Source organism: Castanea sativa, chromosome 9 (assembly GCF_040712315.1).
Source record: "Castanea sativa cultivar Marrone di Chiusa Pesio chromosome 9, ASM4071231v1".
Taxonomy (NCBI): domain Eukaryota; kingdom Viridiplantae; phylum Streptophyta; class Magnoliopsida; order Fagales; family Fagaceae; genus Castanea; species Castanea sativa.
The window spans coordinates 4,330,513-4,351,234 of NC_134021.1; the positions used below are offsets into that span (position 1 = coordinate 4,330,513).

Below are 20,722 nucleotides of genomic sequence, written 5' to 3' on the forward strand. Positions count from 1 at the left end.
TTCTTAGAACCGTCTAAACACACGTCTCCTTTGATTCTTTCTTTTACTGAGAATTATGGAAATGAAGCAGAATTTGAGATGATGGCGCTGAAAATCTTACTGTAGTCTTTCATGTGACTGTCATAATTGAAAGCAACTGAACACAACTGCCATAGCTGCACCACTATCATGTCAATCAGCAGATGATATATTCCTGACATAGTAAAGCACAAAATTTTACCAATTAAGTGTTATTTAGTTGTTTAAATAACTAACTATAGTGTTCATGATCAAATCTTAATAACAATGACAATCTTGTGGATGGTCTAAAACATTGCTGGAGTCCAACAGGTGCAGTATAGTGCTAGTTGATGAAATAGGCATGAGTCAAATAAGATCATCATCCCAGAATTTGTAGGTTATTACATTATCAAAGCCATCACACAGAAATACATAATTTCCTTAACATGTATTCCTTGGGCCATTGGCAAGCATAGAAATAGTTTGTTCCTTGAAGACAAGGACGCGTGAGATGCAACTCTCCCATGTTTACACGAAAGGTGAAAATTATTGAGTGAACTTCCATAAAAATGAATAAATGAATTATGGTGCAACGATACCATTTCCTTCATTCTCTAAAGATAAACAAGTAAGCAAACGTCATATACAAGAATCTCTTAATAAATGTACAATTGCAGAAGAGTAGCACTCAGGGCAGCTGCTGTCTACAGATCCATTCAATTTTGTTCAAAATTTGAGAACTCAGTACTACAAGATCAATCCATCTTTGAAAATTTGTTCCAGCCGAGATGCCACATCTGACATGGTAGGACGCTCGCTAGGATTTTCCCTCACAGCTACCTCTGCTAAATCAGCAAGTTTAAGTAGAGGTTCAACATTTCTTGGAAGTGCCACAAACCGATCAATTATTCCAGCTGCCTTACCCTGTTTGATTAAGGGCACTGCCCACTCAACTATACTTGGAGGCATACAATCTCTGTCATATGCTTTCCTTCCACTGAGAATCTCTAGCAGTACAATTCCAAAGTTGTAAACATCACTTTCTAAATCTCCACTAAGATCTTTGTCATTTGAAGTAACAAGGCCAAAGTCTGCAATTCGTGCTCCCCAATCAGAATCCAAAAGAATATTTGAAGTCTTCACATCCCGATGGGCAATTGGAGGCACAAGTTCCTTGTGAAGGTACTCAAGTCCCTTAGCAGCCTGCATTGAAACCTTCAACCGGAGGCTCCAATTCAAAGGAGAAAGACCACCATGGAGGTGGTCATGAAGTGTCCCATGAGGCATATACTCATAAATGAGCAGCCTCTCACCCATTTCTGAGCAATAACCTAACAAGTTCACAATATTACAATGCCGGATTTTGCAAAGGATTTCCAACTCCATTTCAAAGTCACGATTGTTAGAGTGAATTATTGTGGCAGCATTTGCCCTTTTGACTGCAACTTGCCGCCCATCTGAAAGAACAGCTTTATAAACAAAACCATAACTTCCCCTGCCAAGCTCATTAAATTCCTTGAACCCATTAGTGGCATCTTTTAGCTCTGAGAGTCGGAAAATTTGAGCCATCCCGGGACAGGGAGCAACAGAAAGAGGAGGCTGCAAATCAGCAATAGGGTCAGTTTCTAACTTCGGCTTGCCCATGCAAGAATTGAAATGTCTTTTGGTCCCTTCCACTTTTTGGGTAGTCCTCATGCACGGAAGAAGACACCAGCCAACCAATATGAATAACAAACCTGAAATAGAAGACCCAATAATGAGCACCAATCTACGCAAGTGATTCCAATGCTTCTGATCCATCTTCGGAGATGATTGAAGTCGACAAACATCCCAACAAGAGCTGTTCTGGCAAAGAGAGCAAGCGGTGCATGCTCTGTCAGCATTCTCAGAACATGAACTAGACAAGAAGAAACCTTCAGAACAATTTGACCCACAAGGTGAACAAATCTTAAGATCTTTCCGTATACACAAGCTTGTCAAATCGGGCTCATTAAGACGACTTGCATTATAAGCAAATTGCCCTGTGCTACAGGAAGCAGGAGTACAAAGACCCGGGCTGCACAATTCCAATGGAGGATCATAATCAGGCGGTGAAGGGGAATTGACAAGCCAGCAATCAAGAACCAAATCATCCTCTCTAATACCACAAGTAACAAAATCAGATGATGCTATTGCCATAAACCCGGAACCCTTTGGAACAGAAGACAAATTAAAGATCCCCCAACACTCCACCCCATGATTGTCCCCACGTATACCGCAAAAATGGTTAGCACCAGCCGTCAGAGACACAAACTTAATACCAATTGGAGGGGCAACATATGAATTACCATCACCCCAACATTTCACTTCATTAGACATTTCTGAAATCCCACAAAGAGAACTTCTCCCTGAAGCTAAAACTACATAATTCTCCAATATGTTAGAAACCCCCAGACTTGCTGAGTTTGGTCCCCAACAAACAACCCCACCTTCTCTGAGACCACCACAACTAAATCCATCACCAGACACAACTATCTTAAAAACAAAGTTGCTAATGGACTGATTATAAAACAGAGTACTCTGTTTAGAACTCAAAAAATTATTGGATTTTTTCACAATTTCCCAACAGTCAATGATGCCCGAATCATGATCAGAGTAATAAGACCCTCTAATAGCACAAACATGATTCTTGCCCGCGGCTATATGAGAATAAGCAGTGGTTTGATATATTGAAGGCACGAGATCTATACCTGAACTGTTTGGGCTCCAACAATAAGCTTGCGAAGTGTTTGCTAGAATGCCACATAGAAAACCTTCCCCGCCAGAGAGAGCAGCCATTGCAGGAATGTTGTTGAGATAAGCAGAGGCCGAAGACGATGATGGTGATGAAGAAGAGCTGTTCTTCGCCCAGCAAATAACGTTCTGCTTGCCACTCGCGTCAATGGCACAGAAGAACCCGTTTTGGCCAAATGCGGCAGAGATGGGTCCCATTGATCCGAACCCAGATGCAATGGTGCAGCAAAGAAGCAGAAGAAGTGGAAAAAGAGGTAGAGATTGAGAAAACCCAGAAAGTGTTTTGAGGATTTGCATGGTTGAAGTGGGTTTTGAGGGTGGGTTTGGATGAATGGTATTAACATGGAATGGTGTGAATGTGTTTGTGCTTGGTGTTTGATGAAGTAAGAGCTGGGATGATGATGAAGGTGGTGACGATAAAACAACGTGGGGGTAGTTGTCGCCATTTTTACAGTTTGGAACCTGAAAACTACTATAGGTAATAACTGTGGAACTTAAATTATATTTTGGACTCTATACGGACAAGATTTGGGACCAGACTCTCAAGTCTCGGACTTTACAACGAATCTCATGTAAGATACTAAGATTTAAGTTCCTTCCTCAAAAGTTTCTACATTGATCATACTTGTAAGGTACTGAAATAGTTAAATTAAGTTCGGCTATTTGTGACCGTTAGAACCAAAGTACTGAATTAGTTACATGAGCTTATCTATCTTTTTGGGAAAAAAAAAAAAAAAATTACCATGCGTCAACTAGTGAGTTGTAGATAAGTTATGAGTTTTGTTAATGGAGTTTTAGAACGTTTGTTAGTAGACGATTTATTATTGTTGGATTGCTTTAAAAGGAAAAATATTGGCTTGATTTGATTACTTGATCATTAAGTATTTTCACATTTATTCAAATGCTGTTTTAAATTTTCAAATTGGAAGAAGTTAAAATTACTACAAGTTTTATTATATAACATTTTAAAATTGATTTAACAATAAATGTGATTAGTTGATGTCAACAATATAATAAGTGAATGTTAGAATTATTCTTCTGTGATTGTACATCAATTTGTAAAAGTTATGCCATCGTATTTATAGTATTTATAGAATTTCTATATATAATTGGGACACTTTGGTCTCTACCTTTCTATAAATCCAAAAAGTGATGATTTGCTACTGTTTTAATATAAAAAATAAAATAAAAAGAGTTATATGATTGGATGCACTTCTTCTTTTTACTATTCACTAAAAAAATGTTATCATTTTTTTATTTACCAATGTTTAATTTTGATGTCATTACTTTTTTTTTTTTTAATTGCGGGGGATTCAACCTAATTTAAGAATAAGATTTGTTTAAAAAAAAGATTATAAGATTTGTAAATTTGAAAATTATTATTGTGAATAATCTTTAAGGTGACCCAAAGTGTTAGTCAAAGAGAATCAAATAGTAAAATACTTCTAGAAACACATGAGGTCTAGGGTAGACAAATACCTTGAGAAAAGCATTTTGAAAATTTTTATCTTTTAGAATAAGCAAATTATAATTTAGTTTTTACTCATCACGTGGATCCTAAAATTCATCATGAATAAATGCAGTATAAATTATACATATTCATGAACTATGTCAAGTTTTTTTTTTTTCTCATGAAAAAAAGAATCAAGTCAAGTTTCTTTGACTCTTTATGAATTAAATGCGAGTTTTAATATTATCATGATTTTTAATTAGAGAGTTCTTGGATTTCTAACTTGGGTTTAGTTAATGGGTATTCTTAGTGTATTTATTAATCGATCATTTTGATATCATTTTCATGAAAAATATAAAAAATTGTAAAAACAAAAATAGTTGTTTTTTCCCAAACAAAAAAAAAATTATGAAAGTAATTTTTAAACTAATGTCATTAAGGCATTCATTAACTTTTATCTTATAAGATAGGTAAAGAGGGTAATTTTCTCAATTCCAGAGATCTTTATTTCTCATGTTAAAATCGTGATTCTTTTTTTATTATAGAGTTTTAATCTATATGATGTTTGTTTCTAATAAATATATTTTTAATCATCAAATTAAGACATCAATAAGTTTTGGTGTAAGCAGAAATTGAACCCAAATCTCTTATTCTATTATCAAATACTTTACCGATTGAACTAATTTAAACCTACAAACTTGCGACTTATTTAAGTGCAAGAAACTTTATGACGCTTTCAATTAGACCTATAATTAAATGACTGCTGCTTATGATTCGCATCTTGGACCAATGAGAAAGAAAGTGGATCGGCCAGTAAAAGCCACTTTGCAGCCGTCGGAGATTAAAAATAGGAAAGAACAGCCTACCCAGCCACTCATATTGTACATTAGTGGATCCTCGTAGCTAGTATATAAAACAAAGTACTGAATTCAATCACTTTTGTACTTAATTTGTATATATATACTATGCATTAATGGGTTGAGAATGGCCTACTTGGCTACTTGCAAAGCATCAATATTATATTGCATGTGGCTTTTACATTCGAGTTCAACCAGTGGCCAACACAGCCTAGAAAATAGAGAGAGATAACCTTTTGTATTCTTAACTGAGAAAACATATTATTTCTATTTTGGGACGTAATGTAATTGTTCTCCTTGTGCACTTGCTGCTAAAATGTCCTTGAAATTCTAACCCCGTCGATTGCATGGCATCACGTGGCTGATTGGTCACTGACACTCATAGCTGTCTAGCCTTTGGCCTTTCTTTGATTGCATGATTGAATCAAAGACTTTAGTCAATTGTGAGTTTTTTTTTTGAAGACTCCCCCCCTGGAGCAACAATCAACAATACACTTTTTTTACTTTTGGTGCTGTCTTTAGGTGTTTTCTATATCAGCCTAAAATCTCTGGGTCTTTGCCTATCCAAAAAAAGAAAATAAAATCTCTGGGTCTTGGACCATATTGACGGGCTGTAGGGCTTGTGGAGCCATATTCACCACAACTATTGCTTGATTGGAATGTCGGTGAGAGAGAGAGAAAGAGAGAGAGAGAGAGAGAGAGAGATAAAGGTTGCTACGTGTCAAACATGGGGAAGTGAGAAATCTAAATAGCAAATCAATTGCCAATTGAGAGATAACCCTTAAGATCCTAATTTTTCAGCTTACGTTAATTTTAAGCTAATTACAAAACGAAATAATGCCTAATTGTTAATATGATTCGCCGCTTAACACGTGCGTAGACACACAATTGCAATATATAGCAAATCCCAATCAACAACACAAACACTCAAACACCGTTAATTGTTTAATTACAGAGCGAAAAACCACCAAACTAGGCAAAACACCTCTTAGGGGCGATAACACCAACCGATATTATTAAGATAATAGTTGCAATAAATCTCACTTACAAACCCTCCAAGCTAGACAAAATTTGGTAAATAGTACAATTTTTGGAAAAATATCGGTGAGTGGCATGCAGCTCATAGTAATTAGTTAGTTGGACTGATTTTGAAACTTGAGTTCCACGTCGGTTTTTTTTTTTTTTTTTTTTTTTTTTTTTTTTAAATTTTAATTACACATCAGATTGCTATTGGTCAGACCTTGAGTATAGCAAAATCAATTTTGAGGTGGAACTTGAGTTTAGCAAACTCGAGTTTCAAAATCAGTCCAACTAACTAATTACTTTGAGGTGCATGCCATTCACCGAAAATTTTCCAGAATTTGTACTATTTACCAAAATTTTCCCTCCAAGCTATGTAAGTGACAACTTATTTGAGCTCTCCGCTTGTGCTCACAATTGATTGCACTAATCTTTTTTCCTTAGTAGTCAGTATTAGTTTTGCAAATTGAGCTGACAATTACAAGACCAAGACTACTTGACTACTCTATGGCCTCTTAAAGATTTAGGGATTATTCCAATGGTTCCCGACACCAAACAACAGCAAAGAACACTCAAGATTTCTATGCATGCAAGGTTTTTATCTCCTCCAATAGATTTGGAAATTGAAGAGGGTGAAGGTAAAGAGAACAAATTGATTTTTGTTCTAGTTTGAATGGTTGCTTTCTAACTCTTCAATATGAGAATCGGATGTGGTATCTTGTGGGAATAAAAGATTATATGAGAGGGCTGAGTGAATGGGTGCAGCATAGAATGAATGCAACAAATTAGGTTTGCAAATCTCGCTCGATCAAGAAAGGGGTGAGTGTCGGGTGAGACTGTTGGTAAATTGATTTGCAAAAAATATACTTCACATGTCATACAAATCTCGCTCGATTGAGATTCTCAATTAATGCAGCAACTCCAATATTCAACATTTTAACCTCTCATATATCCGAATACAAAGTAACCAACAAATGTACAAATTACAATGAAATAATAAGTAATAACAAGGAAATACATGGAAATATGGCATCTGTGTGTGTATGTGTGTGTGTGTGTGTGTGTTGAGCAGCCCGAGCTGTACTAATCTCCCCATAAGACAATAAATCTCATTGGTCTGATTGTGCCGCAATAGTGGGTCCTTCCGCAAGATTTCTTAATCCATTTTGGGGGGGTCACTTTAAATACGGTGTATCCAAAGAAAAAAGTTAAATGCACATATAGGATTTAGAACCCACCCACCCCGATATTTTACTAGGAAGTCTCTTGGGCAATCATGCAAATCTCTGCTGTACGGCCACCTTATTCTAATTTTTCAAGGCCCGCCACCATGTTGAGGTGTCTCTCGCATTGTTGCGAGCTTTCTACACTTCTAATCCTAGTTTTACTTCAAGTTATAACATCAGTAACACCACATCATCTTATTAATCATATATGTATATATCCACACGCTAATCTGCGTAGACAAAATGGAATTTTGTGATGAGATTTTTATTTAGATATTGGTTCCTTATAACATCCTCAATATCCAGATTTCGGGTCTCTTAGATACGTATGATATCATATGTATATATGCTGAATAGTTACTCCTCTATCTCAAAGAATAGCATATTCCATTAGATAACAATTATTCTCATTAAATATTAAGAAAAAGCCACCCACTGATCTGTCTTTGTTCACAATATCTGAGCAGGCAATGTGAGTGACAGATCAGAAGAAAAAAGAAAAGAAAAGAAAGTGAGTGCATCTATCTGTGCTGTGCATGGGATTGATGAGGGGGTGGTGGAGATAACGATATGTTCACTTCATCAGCAGGGAAAAGGGACCACTCGATTGGATGACTCTCATCTGGCACGTGAACTGTCGTGGATGAAGATTTTAAACCCCAACAACCAAAGTAACCTTGGATTTTCCTTGTTTTTCTTGCAAATATATGCATGCTTTGTTTTGAAAACGCATTTTGCTTTGGATGTATTAGTCGACTCTTCATTGTTTAATCTAAGAAAGTTATCCTCCAACTTTTGTTTTGTCACAAACAGTTGTACTTGATTGGGCAACAATGTTTTTTTTTTCCCCTAAATTTTGGTTAATCACACTTTTTTTTTAATCTCCAACAACTCAGTGAACTCACCTCTAAACAAATTATTATATATAAATCTAAACTACTTCAACAATTGTATTGAGATAACTTTTTATATAGATTTTTGTTTAGTGCGGTGTTTCTTTTACACAACGTGTGAAAGTGTTTTCACTTTATAAAAACATATGGTGGGAAAGAGTTTTTTCCCTTTTGTTAATTGGTGTCAAAGTGCACCCATTAAAGAAGAATTGAGCGGATTCCACTGTATTGAAAAGTAATTAAAGCTAAAAAATAAAATGTTCAATTAACGAGTATTTGAAAGTATCGGTTATGGTTGAATTTTTTTTTATTGTGATCTATTTTTATTTGGAAAGTTGCACAACATTCAAAGTTCAATTTTTTTTGTTTATTTGCTCTTATTTTCATTTCTTGATGCATTGGAACCCATTAAATTCTTTTTTAATGGATGTTCAAATACACCCTTTAACAAAAGCCATAAACAAATACCTCCTTTACTAAAAATTGCTTGACTTCCTAAATCAATTGCAATTAAAAACTCAACCTTAACCAATGCATTTTGACACTTGTTAACTGGACCCTTTTAAATAATTCATTCTAAAATAGCTCATTAATCTTTCTCTCTCTTTCTCCCGTACCAAAAATGAATTTAAAAAAGACAAATAAAAAGGCTTATCCAAAAAGCAATGCATTGCAATAGTTTAGTATTGAATGATTTGTCATGAGTAGGAATTGATGAACGAAATGTTTCGATAGTCACTTCAACATTCGATAATAAGTTAAATTTCACAACTAAACCAGATATCAGAATTGAAATCTAGGTAGGATTCTTTGCTTACATTCACACATTGTAAAATTTCTGACACTCATATTATTATATTTTTAGAACTGTTGGATAATAATTGAATTCTTCTTCACATTTTTAGGGTATTACTGACACAGTCTAAATGCTCATGGAATAGCAGGCTTGCAGCCCTAAATGACTACATGCCTCTGATTAGAATAGTTAAAGGTCTTTAAGCAATTTTGTTGGCAGCATAGTAGGGATTGTTCCAGCATGGTAAAAATTAGCTCCCCTAACATTGTGATCAAACACAATGTGTTTTTTCATCTCTCTCTGGCAGATGATAACCATGTTTATTACTTATTAAGCAACTGTTTAATCTAAGAAAAGTTATCCACCAAATTTATTTTATGTGACTCACAGTTGTACTTGATTGAGCTGAGCAACAAATTTTTTTATTTTCCAAAATTTTGGTTAATCACACTTTTTTTTTAATCTCCAACAAACTCACCTCTCTACAAATTATTATAAATCTACACTACTACAACAATTGTATTGAGATAGCAGTTTAAATGATTTTTTGTTGAGGGTGGTGTTTCTTTCACACTGTGTGAAAATGTTTTAGTTTAGAAAAACACACTATGTGAAAAACTTTTTTCCTCTTTGTTAATTGGTGTCAAGTGCACCTATTAAGGAAGAATGGGGTGTCTCACTATATTAGGAAGTAACAAAAACTAATAAATAAAATGTTTGATTAATGAGTGCTTGAATGTATTGATTAAGGTTGAGTTTTTTTATCGTGATCTATCCGTTTTTATTTGGAGAGTTGCACAACATTCAGAGTTAAAAAATTATTTATTTATTTGCTCTCTTTTTCACCTCTCAATGTAATGGAAACCATTAGATTCTTCTTTAATTAATGGATGCACGAATACAGTATTTAACAAAAAGCCATAAACAAATATCTCTTTAACTAAAAATTGATTGACTTCCTAAAAAACAACAAATCAAATGCAATAAAAAGCTCAACCTTAACTAATGCATTTCGACTCTCGTTAATTGGACTCTTTTAAATAATTCTTACACCAATAGGCCATTCTTTCTCTCTCTTTCTCCCATAAATAAAAAGCTTATATATCCAAAATCAAAGCATTGCAATAGTTTAGTATTGAGTTTTGAGTCGAGTATGAATTGATGAACGAAATGTTTCAATAGACACTCTAGCATTCGATAACAAGTTAAATATCACAACTACAATAGATATCAGAATCGAAATCTAGGTAGGATATTATGCTCACATTCACACATTGTAAAATTTTCTGACACTGATATTATTATATTTTCAGTTACAGTTGCATAATAATTGAATTCTTCTTCACATTTTTAGGGTATTACACAACCTAAATGCTCATGGAATAGCACTACCCCAACAGGCATGCAGCAAATGGCTACATGCCTCTGATTAGAATAGTTAAAGGTCTTCAAACAGTTTTGTTTCCAGCATACTATGGATGGTTCCAGCATGGTAAATATAAGCTTTAACATTGTAATTAAACACAATGTGTTTCTCCATCTCTCGCTAGCAGATGACAACCATGGTAAGTTGGACCAGGTGGTATGGCAGACTGGCACAGAATGTGTGGGCATGTAAAAGACTGATTTTGGACATGTCCATCAGGACTAAGACATCCCCATGTGAAAGAAGGGAGGGGGTGACATTTCATGTATTCACAATTTAAGACAAACTGACACATTACCCAAATAAGGTACTAGTTGTAGAGTGACTTATACACATACAAAAAGATGCCATGACTGGTTGAAATACCTTATCCACAACAAACTTTTGAACCATCATTCATTGATGGCATTATTGGAACGAGAACAAATTCTAGATTCTCAGTAAAATGCATCTATAATTTTATAATGGGTTCGGTTAATTTGAAAAATTTATATCGAGAATTGAGAAAGCTATCATAACTTTTTTAATTTTCGAAATTTTTTTTTCAAAAAATGATATAATACTATAGTGTGCCCTTAGGGCACTTGTTAGTAAAATTCTTTTATAATTTTTATTTGTTCCCCACAAGTAGAGAAGTCCTTACTTATTATCATGAAAATCACATGGTAAAGCCCAAAATGGTGTGCCAGATTTAGAATGCATATACTTGCATGTCTGGATATCTGACATTTGTGCTATATATGAACTAATTGACAAGCAGCCTTGAGTTGACGGATGGTAGTTCTTGTTAATTATTAAAAGCTCAATTATCCTCTTTAAAAAAGTAAACACAAAAAGCTTATATAATTTAGCACAAAACACAGACAGCCCAGGATAAGGGTTGGAGTGGAAGCCATTCGAATTTGTACATGACATGCACGCTAGGAGTTCAAGAGTTTTGGGTCCTTTTAGGTAACTCGAATTGCAAACAAGTCATGCTATAAATTGCTTATTCGTTGGTAAGAAGAACTTAAAAATGATAACTCAGTAATTTTCCAAACTTTGATGGTAATTTGGATTCCTTTTTAATATGAAAGTGGAGGAATGGATGAAATGGTTATCTAAGAGAATGCCCATTCCATTCCTTCCCAAGCATTTCTCTCACAAGAAAGAACACTCATTCCTTTAGATTTTAGAATCAATTAAGTTGGGATAATTTTGATGAGAAAAAGGAAAATGTGAGGTTGTCATCCATTTGGTATGAATGAAAGCCAGGATGAAAAGAAGAGATAGGTGGCATTCTCCGTCCAAACCTACAGAGCACTATATTTTCTCCACGCCCCCACCCAAAAAAGAACTTATATAAAAGGGGTATAATAACTATTAACACAAAATTATGTTACTATCCCAAAAAAAAAAAAAAAAACAAAATTATTGTTTCTTTCCCAATAAAAATTTTGTTTCTATCCTTCAATTTTTTTCCTTTCCCAATTTTGTTTCTATCCTTCATTTTTTTTTTCTTTTCCCTAATCAAAGAAAAGTTAATAAGTTTTCTATTTTCTCACTTTTCTATTCCTTTTACCAAACACATAAAGGAAAACAACAATCATCTCATCCTAATTTTCTATCCTCCATATATTTTCCATGCCCCACTATTCCATCATATCAAAACAAAACCTCAATGAAATGGAGATTAAATACTGATTTTATCTTTATTATATAAAAAAAAAACAGTATAGTTAATTCCAGCACAAATATATATTCTTTCCTTTCCATTAATTTCTTAATAAACTTACACTGAGAAAAAAAATACACAATATTCTATTCCATTCCTTTACAATCTACTTTTATATAGTATGGGTACAATCTATGCTGGTATGTCACGTGGAGTTAGCCTGGGGACTGGCACGAATCGTGATCAAATATTTCCCTGGCGTGCAGGCGCGCGCGCACACACACACACATATATATATATATATAGTTATTTATTTATTTCAATTTCATGGGTGATTAAGTAAATTACTCTTTGCTATATATAAAAATAAAAAATAAAAAACCAAATTACTCTTTGTACGTTTTTCTTTGACAAAACAGCACCTCATTTGTAATAGAATCAATTTGCCTAACAAGAGATGGCAAAAATTTGAGGGATATTATTCTTTCTAACATAGAGGGCATTTATGGCATTCTTTGAGTACAGTACACAGCATAACAATTACCAGAACAAGAAATCCTATCCATAACACACAAGCAGTCTAAGGTCCATGAAGAACCAGTCCATAATTAACAAGATTTAGGAGTTTGCAATATCACCTTTACCATCCGGAGACTTAATTTTTCACAGTTGTCACATGCTTCAGAACCATCGCAACTACATCTTGTGATATCCTTGCAGCGTCTTCTTTTAGTTTACAAATCTTCGCCTCAGTCTCTTGTTCAAGCCGCTTAACATTTGCACCTGAATCTCCACTGCTCTGTTATGAGAAAGACAGAAACTTAGAAATAGCTTGACACTATAAAAGCCTAATTCACTATTTGTAGTTCTCATTTCCTGCCCACAGATCTCAAGGCATACATCAAATACGATTGATACACCATAAGCGTAGAAATACTCATAATGCCCTGAGCTAGTTAACAGTATAAATAGGTTTTAACCAACATATACATACCTCTGCAAGTTTCCTCTGGAACTCACGCTCCATTTGGGCCCGGTATTCAGCAATTTCCTTTTCGGCCTCTTCTTTAGCTTGTTTCAGTCTTGCCATTTTTGCTAACAGCAGAAACACAATGCCACAAAGCAATTAGGAATCAAATTACAGAACACAAGTGGAAGTGTAACAACCAGAGGAGTAAGGGGGAAGGGACCTATATAGAAGTGCCATCTCATCTCAAGAATGCATTTTTTTTTTTTAAATAAACACTATGGTTGATTGTGTAAAAGAGATGCATGTATCTACATATTCAATGTTTCACATGACATGAAAAATAACGTAATGCAAAGAATAAATTTATTTATTTATTTTAACAATTAAGAATTACTTAACTTGTCTAAATTATGTAAATATAGCCTGTATACGGGGAAATTAAACTTTACCATTCTAAACTATACTCTAGATTACACTTTACACCCTAAACTATTCAATTGAACGTTTTGCACCCTAAACTATAACCTTTGTTACACTTTGCACCCCAAAGTTAGTTTTACTGTTAAGTTAAATGAAAATTTATAACACATGACTTGCATGTGATTTTTACTTAGGTGGCACATAGTTTAAAGACGAAAACACCCTCTTTCCAATCAATTAAAAACAAAAGCTCTCTCACATGCTAGCATCTTCTCCTCCCCAAATCAAATTCTGTCTAACCCTAAATCCCCAATAGTTCTCATGCATGCCCAGCAGCAGCTCTTCTCTTCTTTTGAAATTCTTCAATTGCTCCTCTAAACATGATGGTCATCATCTTGATGTATTTTTTTTTTTGAATACAGATAATTATAATAAAATCTGAGAGATAATTAATGCAAACACATACAACCAACATCTGGAAAAAAAAAAAAAAAAAAAAAAAATCAGTCTGGGCCTACCATATGAGATATATGTATGGCTTTCTTTAGTGATGGGTCAAAGCATACGTATAACACAGTAAAAATCTATAATAATCAATATTAAAATAAAAATTTGAATGGATTCAATCTTGACATACTTTTTTAAAAGCTCATATTAGTCTTGTCTACCTTATATATTCTCCAAACTTGATGTAGATTTCCATTTTTTTGCAGCTTAGTATTATTTTACTTAGTGGAGCAACTGAACAATGAGAGAAAGGAGAGGAGTTGACGCATGAGAGCTGTTGGGAATTTAGACAGATATTGATTTGGGGAGGAGGAGATGCTACGCACATGAGAGAGATATTTTGTTTTTAATTGATTGGAAAGTGGGTGTTTTTGTCTTTAAACTATGTGTAACTTAAGCAAAAATCATGTGCAAGTCATATGTTACAAATTTCCATCTAACTTAACAATAAAACGAACTTTGGGGTGCAAAGTGTAACAAAGGTTATAGTTTAGGGTGCAAAGTGTGCAATCGAATAGTTTAGGGCGCAAAGTGTAATCTAGGGTATAGTTTAGGGTGGAAAAGTGTAATTTCCCCGTTTGTATACAAATAAACACACATCCATAAAGATATTCTCGTGGAAAGAGATATAGATGACATCCAATTGTGCATAAATCCAGATAAAGAAGAGAAAAATTACCACTTTTGGCAGCATTGACAATGTGTTGAGCCTCTTGTTCTGCAGCCAGCAATTGTTGGATTCCACCTTGACCCCTATTGGCTGCCATGCTTCCTGGAAATAGAGATACACAAAGTTCTAAAAATAAGATTGACAGATTGAAACTGCACCCAAAGACAAAGAAAATCCTTCCTATGATAGCATAATACCTCATTTGATGCCAAATAAAACCAGTTCATGACATAACTGGATCAACTCAACTGGTTAGTTGAGCCTCATAAATGGACTCTATAAATTCAGTGCATAGTACCAGATATATGGTGAAGAAGAAATTCAGTTATGGTTTCCACATTCGTTTTTTTTATTAGTTAAAAATTAAAAAAGAATGGGATAAAATACAAAGGTAAATATGGTTTCTAAATTCTCAAAACACTCAATAAATCAACCTAAAGCAGCAACAAAAATGTTACAATTTAGTATTAAGTTAGGGGAAAAATAGAAAAATCATTGCACTCACCCACATATATATAATAATATTTATGTGTGTAAGGGTAATTAACTAAATAAACCCCAAACAAACTTTCCAAGAAAACAAAAAAGGGGTAAATTTTGCATATTAGAAAAAAGTGTAATTTTACAAATTTCCTTATGAAGTTCATCAGGCGACATGCTATGGAGGATCCAGAACAATGTCAAAATTTCAACCATTTCTATCCAGGAGATAGCACAACAAAGATACTTTTTCAAGTTTAATAGCATCCTTTTAGCCATTACACGCATAAATAAAGCAGAATACATCTAACGGCAACTATATCTTGAAGAGAGAGAGAGTACATGCCTAACAAAAATATATCTTGGAAAATTTACATCCCTAAAGCTTGTATTACTACCCTAGGTTACAATATTATTTAAGTGCAATTTATATCATAATATATGGAATTGGAAATCTAAATATTCATTGGAGAAAAGAATTAAGGCTTCAAGTTCTTCTAACAAGAAATTGAAGAGGAACATTTCTTAAACAAACAAAAAGGATGATGCCCAGAACTAACCGTATTTAAACAAGTACCCACACTATACAAGACCTAGATGGCAAATTACAATACATGAACTTGGACCATTACAATCAATTACACTATCTTTGAAGCACATTTTGTATCTTATGAAATGCCTGGAAACAAATCCTCATGGGTCAGCATAACTCAGAATTTAACTTAATCATATAAAAATTTCTAGAAAAAGATTTCTTAAACAAAGAAATTGCAGTCATGTCAAAGTCTCAAAGATCTCAAGGTAATTCTACAAGTACCCACCAAATAGAAAACATTAAAAACTTATAGTGCACAAAATCTACAAAGAGACTTCACATTGGAAAATGCCATATACACTCAAAAAACATTTAAATAATAAAGATCATACATCATAAGTATCAGTTTCAATTTAGAACTATATATATTGAAAATATAACCCATTCAAATTAAGTCTGAATATGATCCATCTTATTTACAGAAACTGAGACCAGAGGAGCCAATAGTTTCAGATCAACCAAAGTAAATGGGGATATAAGTATAACATCAGCAATCATACTCAAGTAAGTTTTCAAATAAACTATCATCCGCCACCAAAAAGTTTTACAAGACTAATCCTACGTTTGGTTGCCGAGAAAATGTGGGGAACGAACCAAAAAAGTTTAAATTTTGAGTTCAACCCACGAAAAATAACACCACTAGCAATACCCCAAAAGTGAGAAAAATATGAAAACCCGAATTTTAAGTTGGTTTTTTCTTCCACAGTTTTCTCACAAACCAATCAAAGAGCAAACACACAGAGATGATAAATCTAACTGGACTGATTCTGATAATCAATTCAAAAACCCACAAAGAATTTCAGCACTATTTACAGTTTGTACACAAAGCAATACCCATCAAAAGTTGAAGATCTATCTGATTTAGTTGACAGAGTTGAAGTGATTTAGAGGCATAAATTGATGCAAAGATAGATAAAATGATAGGAGATTGTGTTAAAGAAAGAAATTGATGGGAATGGACACATACCTCTTCAGTGTTTGATCTTTTGCAGTATCTGAAGCTTCAGAGAAAAGTGGAACACACACACAGACACGCGAGTGACCTTCCTTGACCAATATATGTAAGAGAAAACGGCTCCAAAAATATATAAAAATAAATAATAACATGTGGAAAGTGTCCTGTTTGGCAACAAAAACAAAAAAAAAAAAACTCTTTTTTTGCCTTTTTTTTTTTTTTTTTTTTCCATAAAAAAATCTTATTAGCAAAACTAATTTTTTTTTAAAGTAAGTTATTTTCTGTAATACATTTAATATAAAAGCTACCAAAAATTATATATTTTGTTTTTGCATTTAACAAATAAGCTACTGAAAATTACGATATATTAATCGGACATATCTCTAAAGTTTTAGATTAAATGAATTGACTATCTAACCTTTTATAATAAAAAAAAAATTAAATGAATTGAATTTTATTATGTCATTAATAATTTAAATAAATATTAAAATATGATATTCAACTTATTTTAAATTTTTATGATCATTTCCAACAACTTGATTCAATTTATATATATTAAGATTTGCCAACCAATTCAAGTGATAGTCTACTAGTAATGATATTATTTGTGGTGCTCCATGTCTCTGAACATGTAATTTGAAACTCATTTACCTCTCTCCCACTATTTAAGGGGCTGTTTAGTTCATGCGTTTAAACACATGTTTTTAGTTTTTAAATAACATTACACGCATTTTCACACACTTTTTCACTCATACGTATTTCCAAAAAATTACAAAAACCTTACTAGAACAACATTACCAAACAACCCCTAAATGTCTCAAAAAGAGTTTTGTCCATGCTTCTCAAATATTTTGGCTACAAAGACATGGGAAGGGGGCGGGGGCGGGGGACAAGGAGGGGGCTAATGGAGTTCAAACTTAGTACTCCAACATCACAGGCAAAATTTGCCAAACAGTATAATTCTGAAAAAAATTTAGGCGGATGGCATGCGTTCAAACTTAATTAGTTAGTTGGACTCTTTTTTGAAAATCGAGTACAGTAAAATCGACTTTCAGCCAAAATCGCCAAAATCGAGTTTAATATACTCGACTTCCTATCGAAAATTAGCTCTAAGATGGATAAAAAAGGAAGTCGAGTATAGTAAACTCGATTTTGGCTGGAATTTTGGCTGGAAGTCGATTTTGCTGTACTCGATTTCCAAAAAACAGTCCAACTAACTAATAAACTTTGAACGCATGTCATCCGCCTAAAATTTTCCCAATATTATACTGTTTGGCAAATTTTGCCAACATCACAAGAGACGTTGAAACCAGCCCCCTAGATCATATCATTTATTTGCTTATTATGTGGCTATAAGTTAGTATTCCTTTAACTATGGGTGTGCATTCAACCTGCTAATCCAATAAACTTGACCAAACCTAACCAACCTGACACCTTAATTGGGTTTTAAACTTTTAAGGGGTTGAAGGGTTGGTTTGTAAATTTTTGTGAAGCTTGTGTTGCATTGGGTTTAGGTTGGCAAAATTTTTCAACCCATGTAACCCAGACCATGATTTAAACGGTTTAAAAATATCTGGATTTTAGATTTGTTAACTAATTTATTTTGGATTTATAAATTTGTTACTTTGATATTTTAAGATTTAGTTTCGATAAATTTGACTTATTGTGTAAATTTTAATCATTTCTTGAAAAAACAACTTAAAAATTTAATTAAAACTTTTGTTTAACTATTAGGTTTGACAAAATGGTCTTAACTCTTAACCCAACAACTTGACCCAACTGGACCCAACTTCTAGGGTCGCCAAATCTCTGAACCAACCCATGCGCACTCCTACCTTTAAGTAAAGATACTTTCTCCCAAAAAGTACTTGACATTGCTTGTAATTTTTTTAAAAAAAAATCTAAATACCAAATTGCAAGTTTAAACCTTCAATTTTGTATGGCAATTAATAAGGGTATTTTTAGACCTATAAAGCTGACGACATGACAAGATTGACGAACACATTTCCGTGGATAGACGGATCCAGAGGAAGCAAACCTCAGTTAGACAAACCTCAATATGGACGGACCCAACAAAGGGGACGGACCCTAGGCAGACAAACCCAATAAAGGGGGATGCATGGTACTCACGTGGCTAGAAGTGCTCATCAAGAATCCTGATATGGAAAAGCCTTGCATCCTACGCCTAACCACAATTGAGGGTCATCTACAAGGAAGACCATCCCAAAAAATCCAGAAATTTGATGGAGAGTTCTCCCCATAAGGAAAGGCCTTCCTCCTCAAGAAATTAAGGTCAAATCTACACCACTATATAACCCCCAAAACCCTCTCTCACAAAGGTACACACAATTTCTCTAAAGCTCATACTCTCTAGCATTGTTGGAGCTCTCTTCTGACTTAACCTTCAGAGGGTCTTTGGCCGGTACCCCACTGGTGCCCTTTGATTGGTTCTTCTCTTTTGTTCTTCAGGTGCACCCATTGACACATGTGTGAACGATCAACTCATTGACGATTTTTGTGCATCATTAGCAATCAAGTGGTGTAAAACCTACCAACGACCTTTAGGGTTGTTGACAACCAAGTTACTTTGTAATCTCTTGTATGGGGAGTTCAATCCTTCATAATTACCCAATCAAAAATGAAGTTAATAGATATTTAGTTCATAAGCATGAAGAACTCATTCTCATATCATTTTTAAAAAAAAATTCAGTACAAACCCTAATCCTAATTTCACAACTCTTGAATTAATATTTTCCGGTTGAAATCTATCCCAATGGAAGATTTAAGCCTTTAATTAGGATCTTTAGTGACAAAATAACACATAAATTCCAAAATACTACTTGTATCACAGAAACCCCCCAAATTAACCCAAATCTTAACAGAAAATAAATAATTATTTCAGATTGGGGCAATTAGAGTTATGTGAATTTGAAAAGACACCAAATTAACTAATAAATCACAAACCACTATAGCTATACATGAGCTATCCATACTTCCCGCTTTAACAGTTGAGTTATTAAACAATGGCAACACATATTCTCAATTTAAATCTTTGTCTTAATTATAAATGAAACCGATCTAGTAATAGGAGATTGAACCCAAAACCTCACCTTCTCCACCATTATCTTTGAAGAAGAGAAAATGCCATTTGGTCGCCATTATCTTTCAAAATTCACTTTTTTCCAAGTTCTGATCTTGATGCCTCTGGTGTTCAGGTGGCGGTGATAATATTGGAGAGATAGCTAGGAAGAGGTAGAGAGAAGGAAAGAAAGAGAGAATGAAAGACCCAAGAATTGAGGGAAAATTCATAGTTGACGTGGTATTTTTTTTTTTATACCTTTGGATGTGTCATTTGCTACATGTCAGTCATCTAGACAAAAACTGGAGAAAACATGAAGATTCTAATGGGAGGGGAGCCGGACCCCAACTACGTGTCAATTGGAAAATCTTACCAATACCAAATAAATTAAAGCTAATCTTACCGTCTAATTAATCCAACATTCCAACAAAGAAAATTAAGTTGTGCCATTCTTCAAAAACTATTCTGGAATTTCCATTAGTATTTCTCATGTAACATGATCATTCAAAGTACTGGCCTCGTAGAGTAATACCACAGCTCCATACATATTTTTAAAGTAGTACTACAAATTTTAGATAAATAAGAATTCTATATGCAAAGAGAATATTTAGTCTTATATCACAATCTTTTGTGCCAAAATTTTGTCACAACTCCGATGTAGCAGACTATATGTGATGGAAAAAAAGTGTTGAGTTTATGTAAAAATGACCGATAACTAAATACAATCTACCGCTTAAGATAATTGTAGAAAAAAAAAATGCGGTAAAAATTGTGGTCTTAGAATAACTCGACCCCCTCTTGCTTAGCCAAGTATTTGTACTGTGTCCTTTTCTTCCTATCTCTCCTCTTCTTGCACACCAAAGCTCCCAAACCAACAATACAAACACCACCAATTATAAGCCCGGCCAAAGTTCCTCCATTTCCATGCCAAGAAACTTCTGGTTCATGCTCA

The 20,722-nt window shown here is 34.0% G+C and overlaps 2 protein-coding genes across 3 annotated transcripts; both read right to left on the reverse strand.

Annotated features, from left to right (window-relative positions):
- Nucleotides 1–585: 585 nt before the first annotated feature.
- On the reverse strand, nt 586–3,277 carry LOC142610121 (serine/threonine-protein kinase-like protein CCR1). Its single transcript, XM_075781845.1, has one exon. It carries the CDS (start codon nt 3,067–3,069, stop codon nt 748–750), a length of 2,322 nt encoding a protein of 773 aa, XP_075637960.1. The 5' UTR covers nt 3,070–3,277; the 3' UTR covers nt 586–747.
- Nucleotides 3,278–12,494: 9,217 nt separating this feature from the next.
- Nucleotides 12,495–16,838, reverse strand: LOC142609625 (V-type proton ATPase subunit G-like). 2 transcript variants are annotated; one of them, XM_075781257.1, is made up of 4 exons: nt 16,704–16,838; nt 14,671–14,763; nt 13,089–13,189; nt 12,495–12,893 (listed from the first exon to the last, which is right to left on the reverse strand). In XM_075781257.1, exons 2-4 carry the CDS (start codon nt 14,756–14,758, stop codon nt 12,750–12,752), a joined length of 333 nt encoding a protein of 110 aa, XP_075637372.1. In that variant the 5' UTR covers nt 14,759–14,763; nt 16,704–16,838; the 3' UTR covers nt 12,495–12,749. The 2 variants fall into 2 exon arrangements, with proteins under 2 accessions (XP_075637372.1, XP_075637371.1); XM_075781256.1 differs by lacking the exon at nt 16,704–16,838 and adding an exon at nt 16,571–16,682.
- Nucleotides 16,839–20,722: the final 3,884 nt, after the last annotated feature.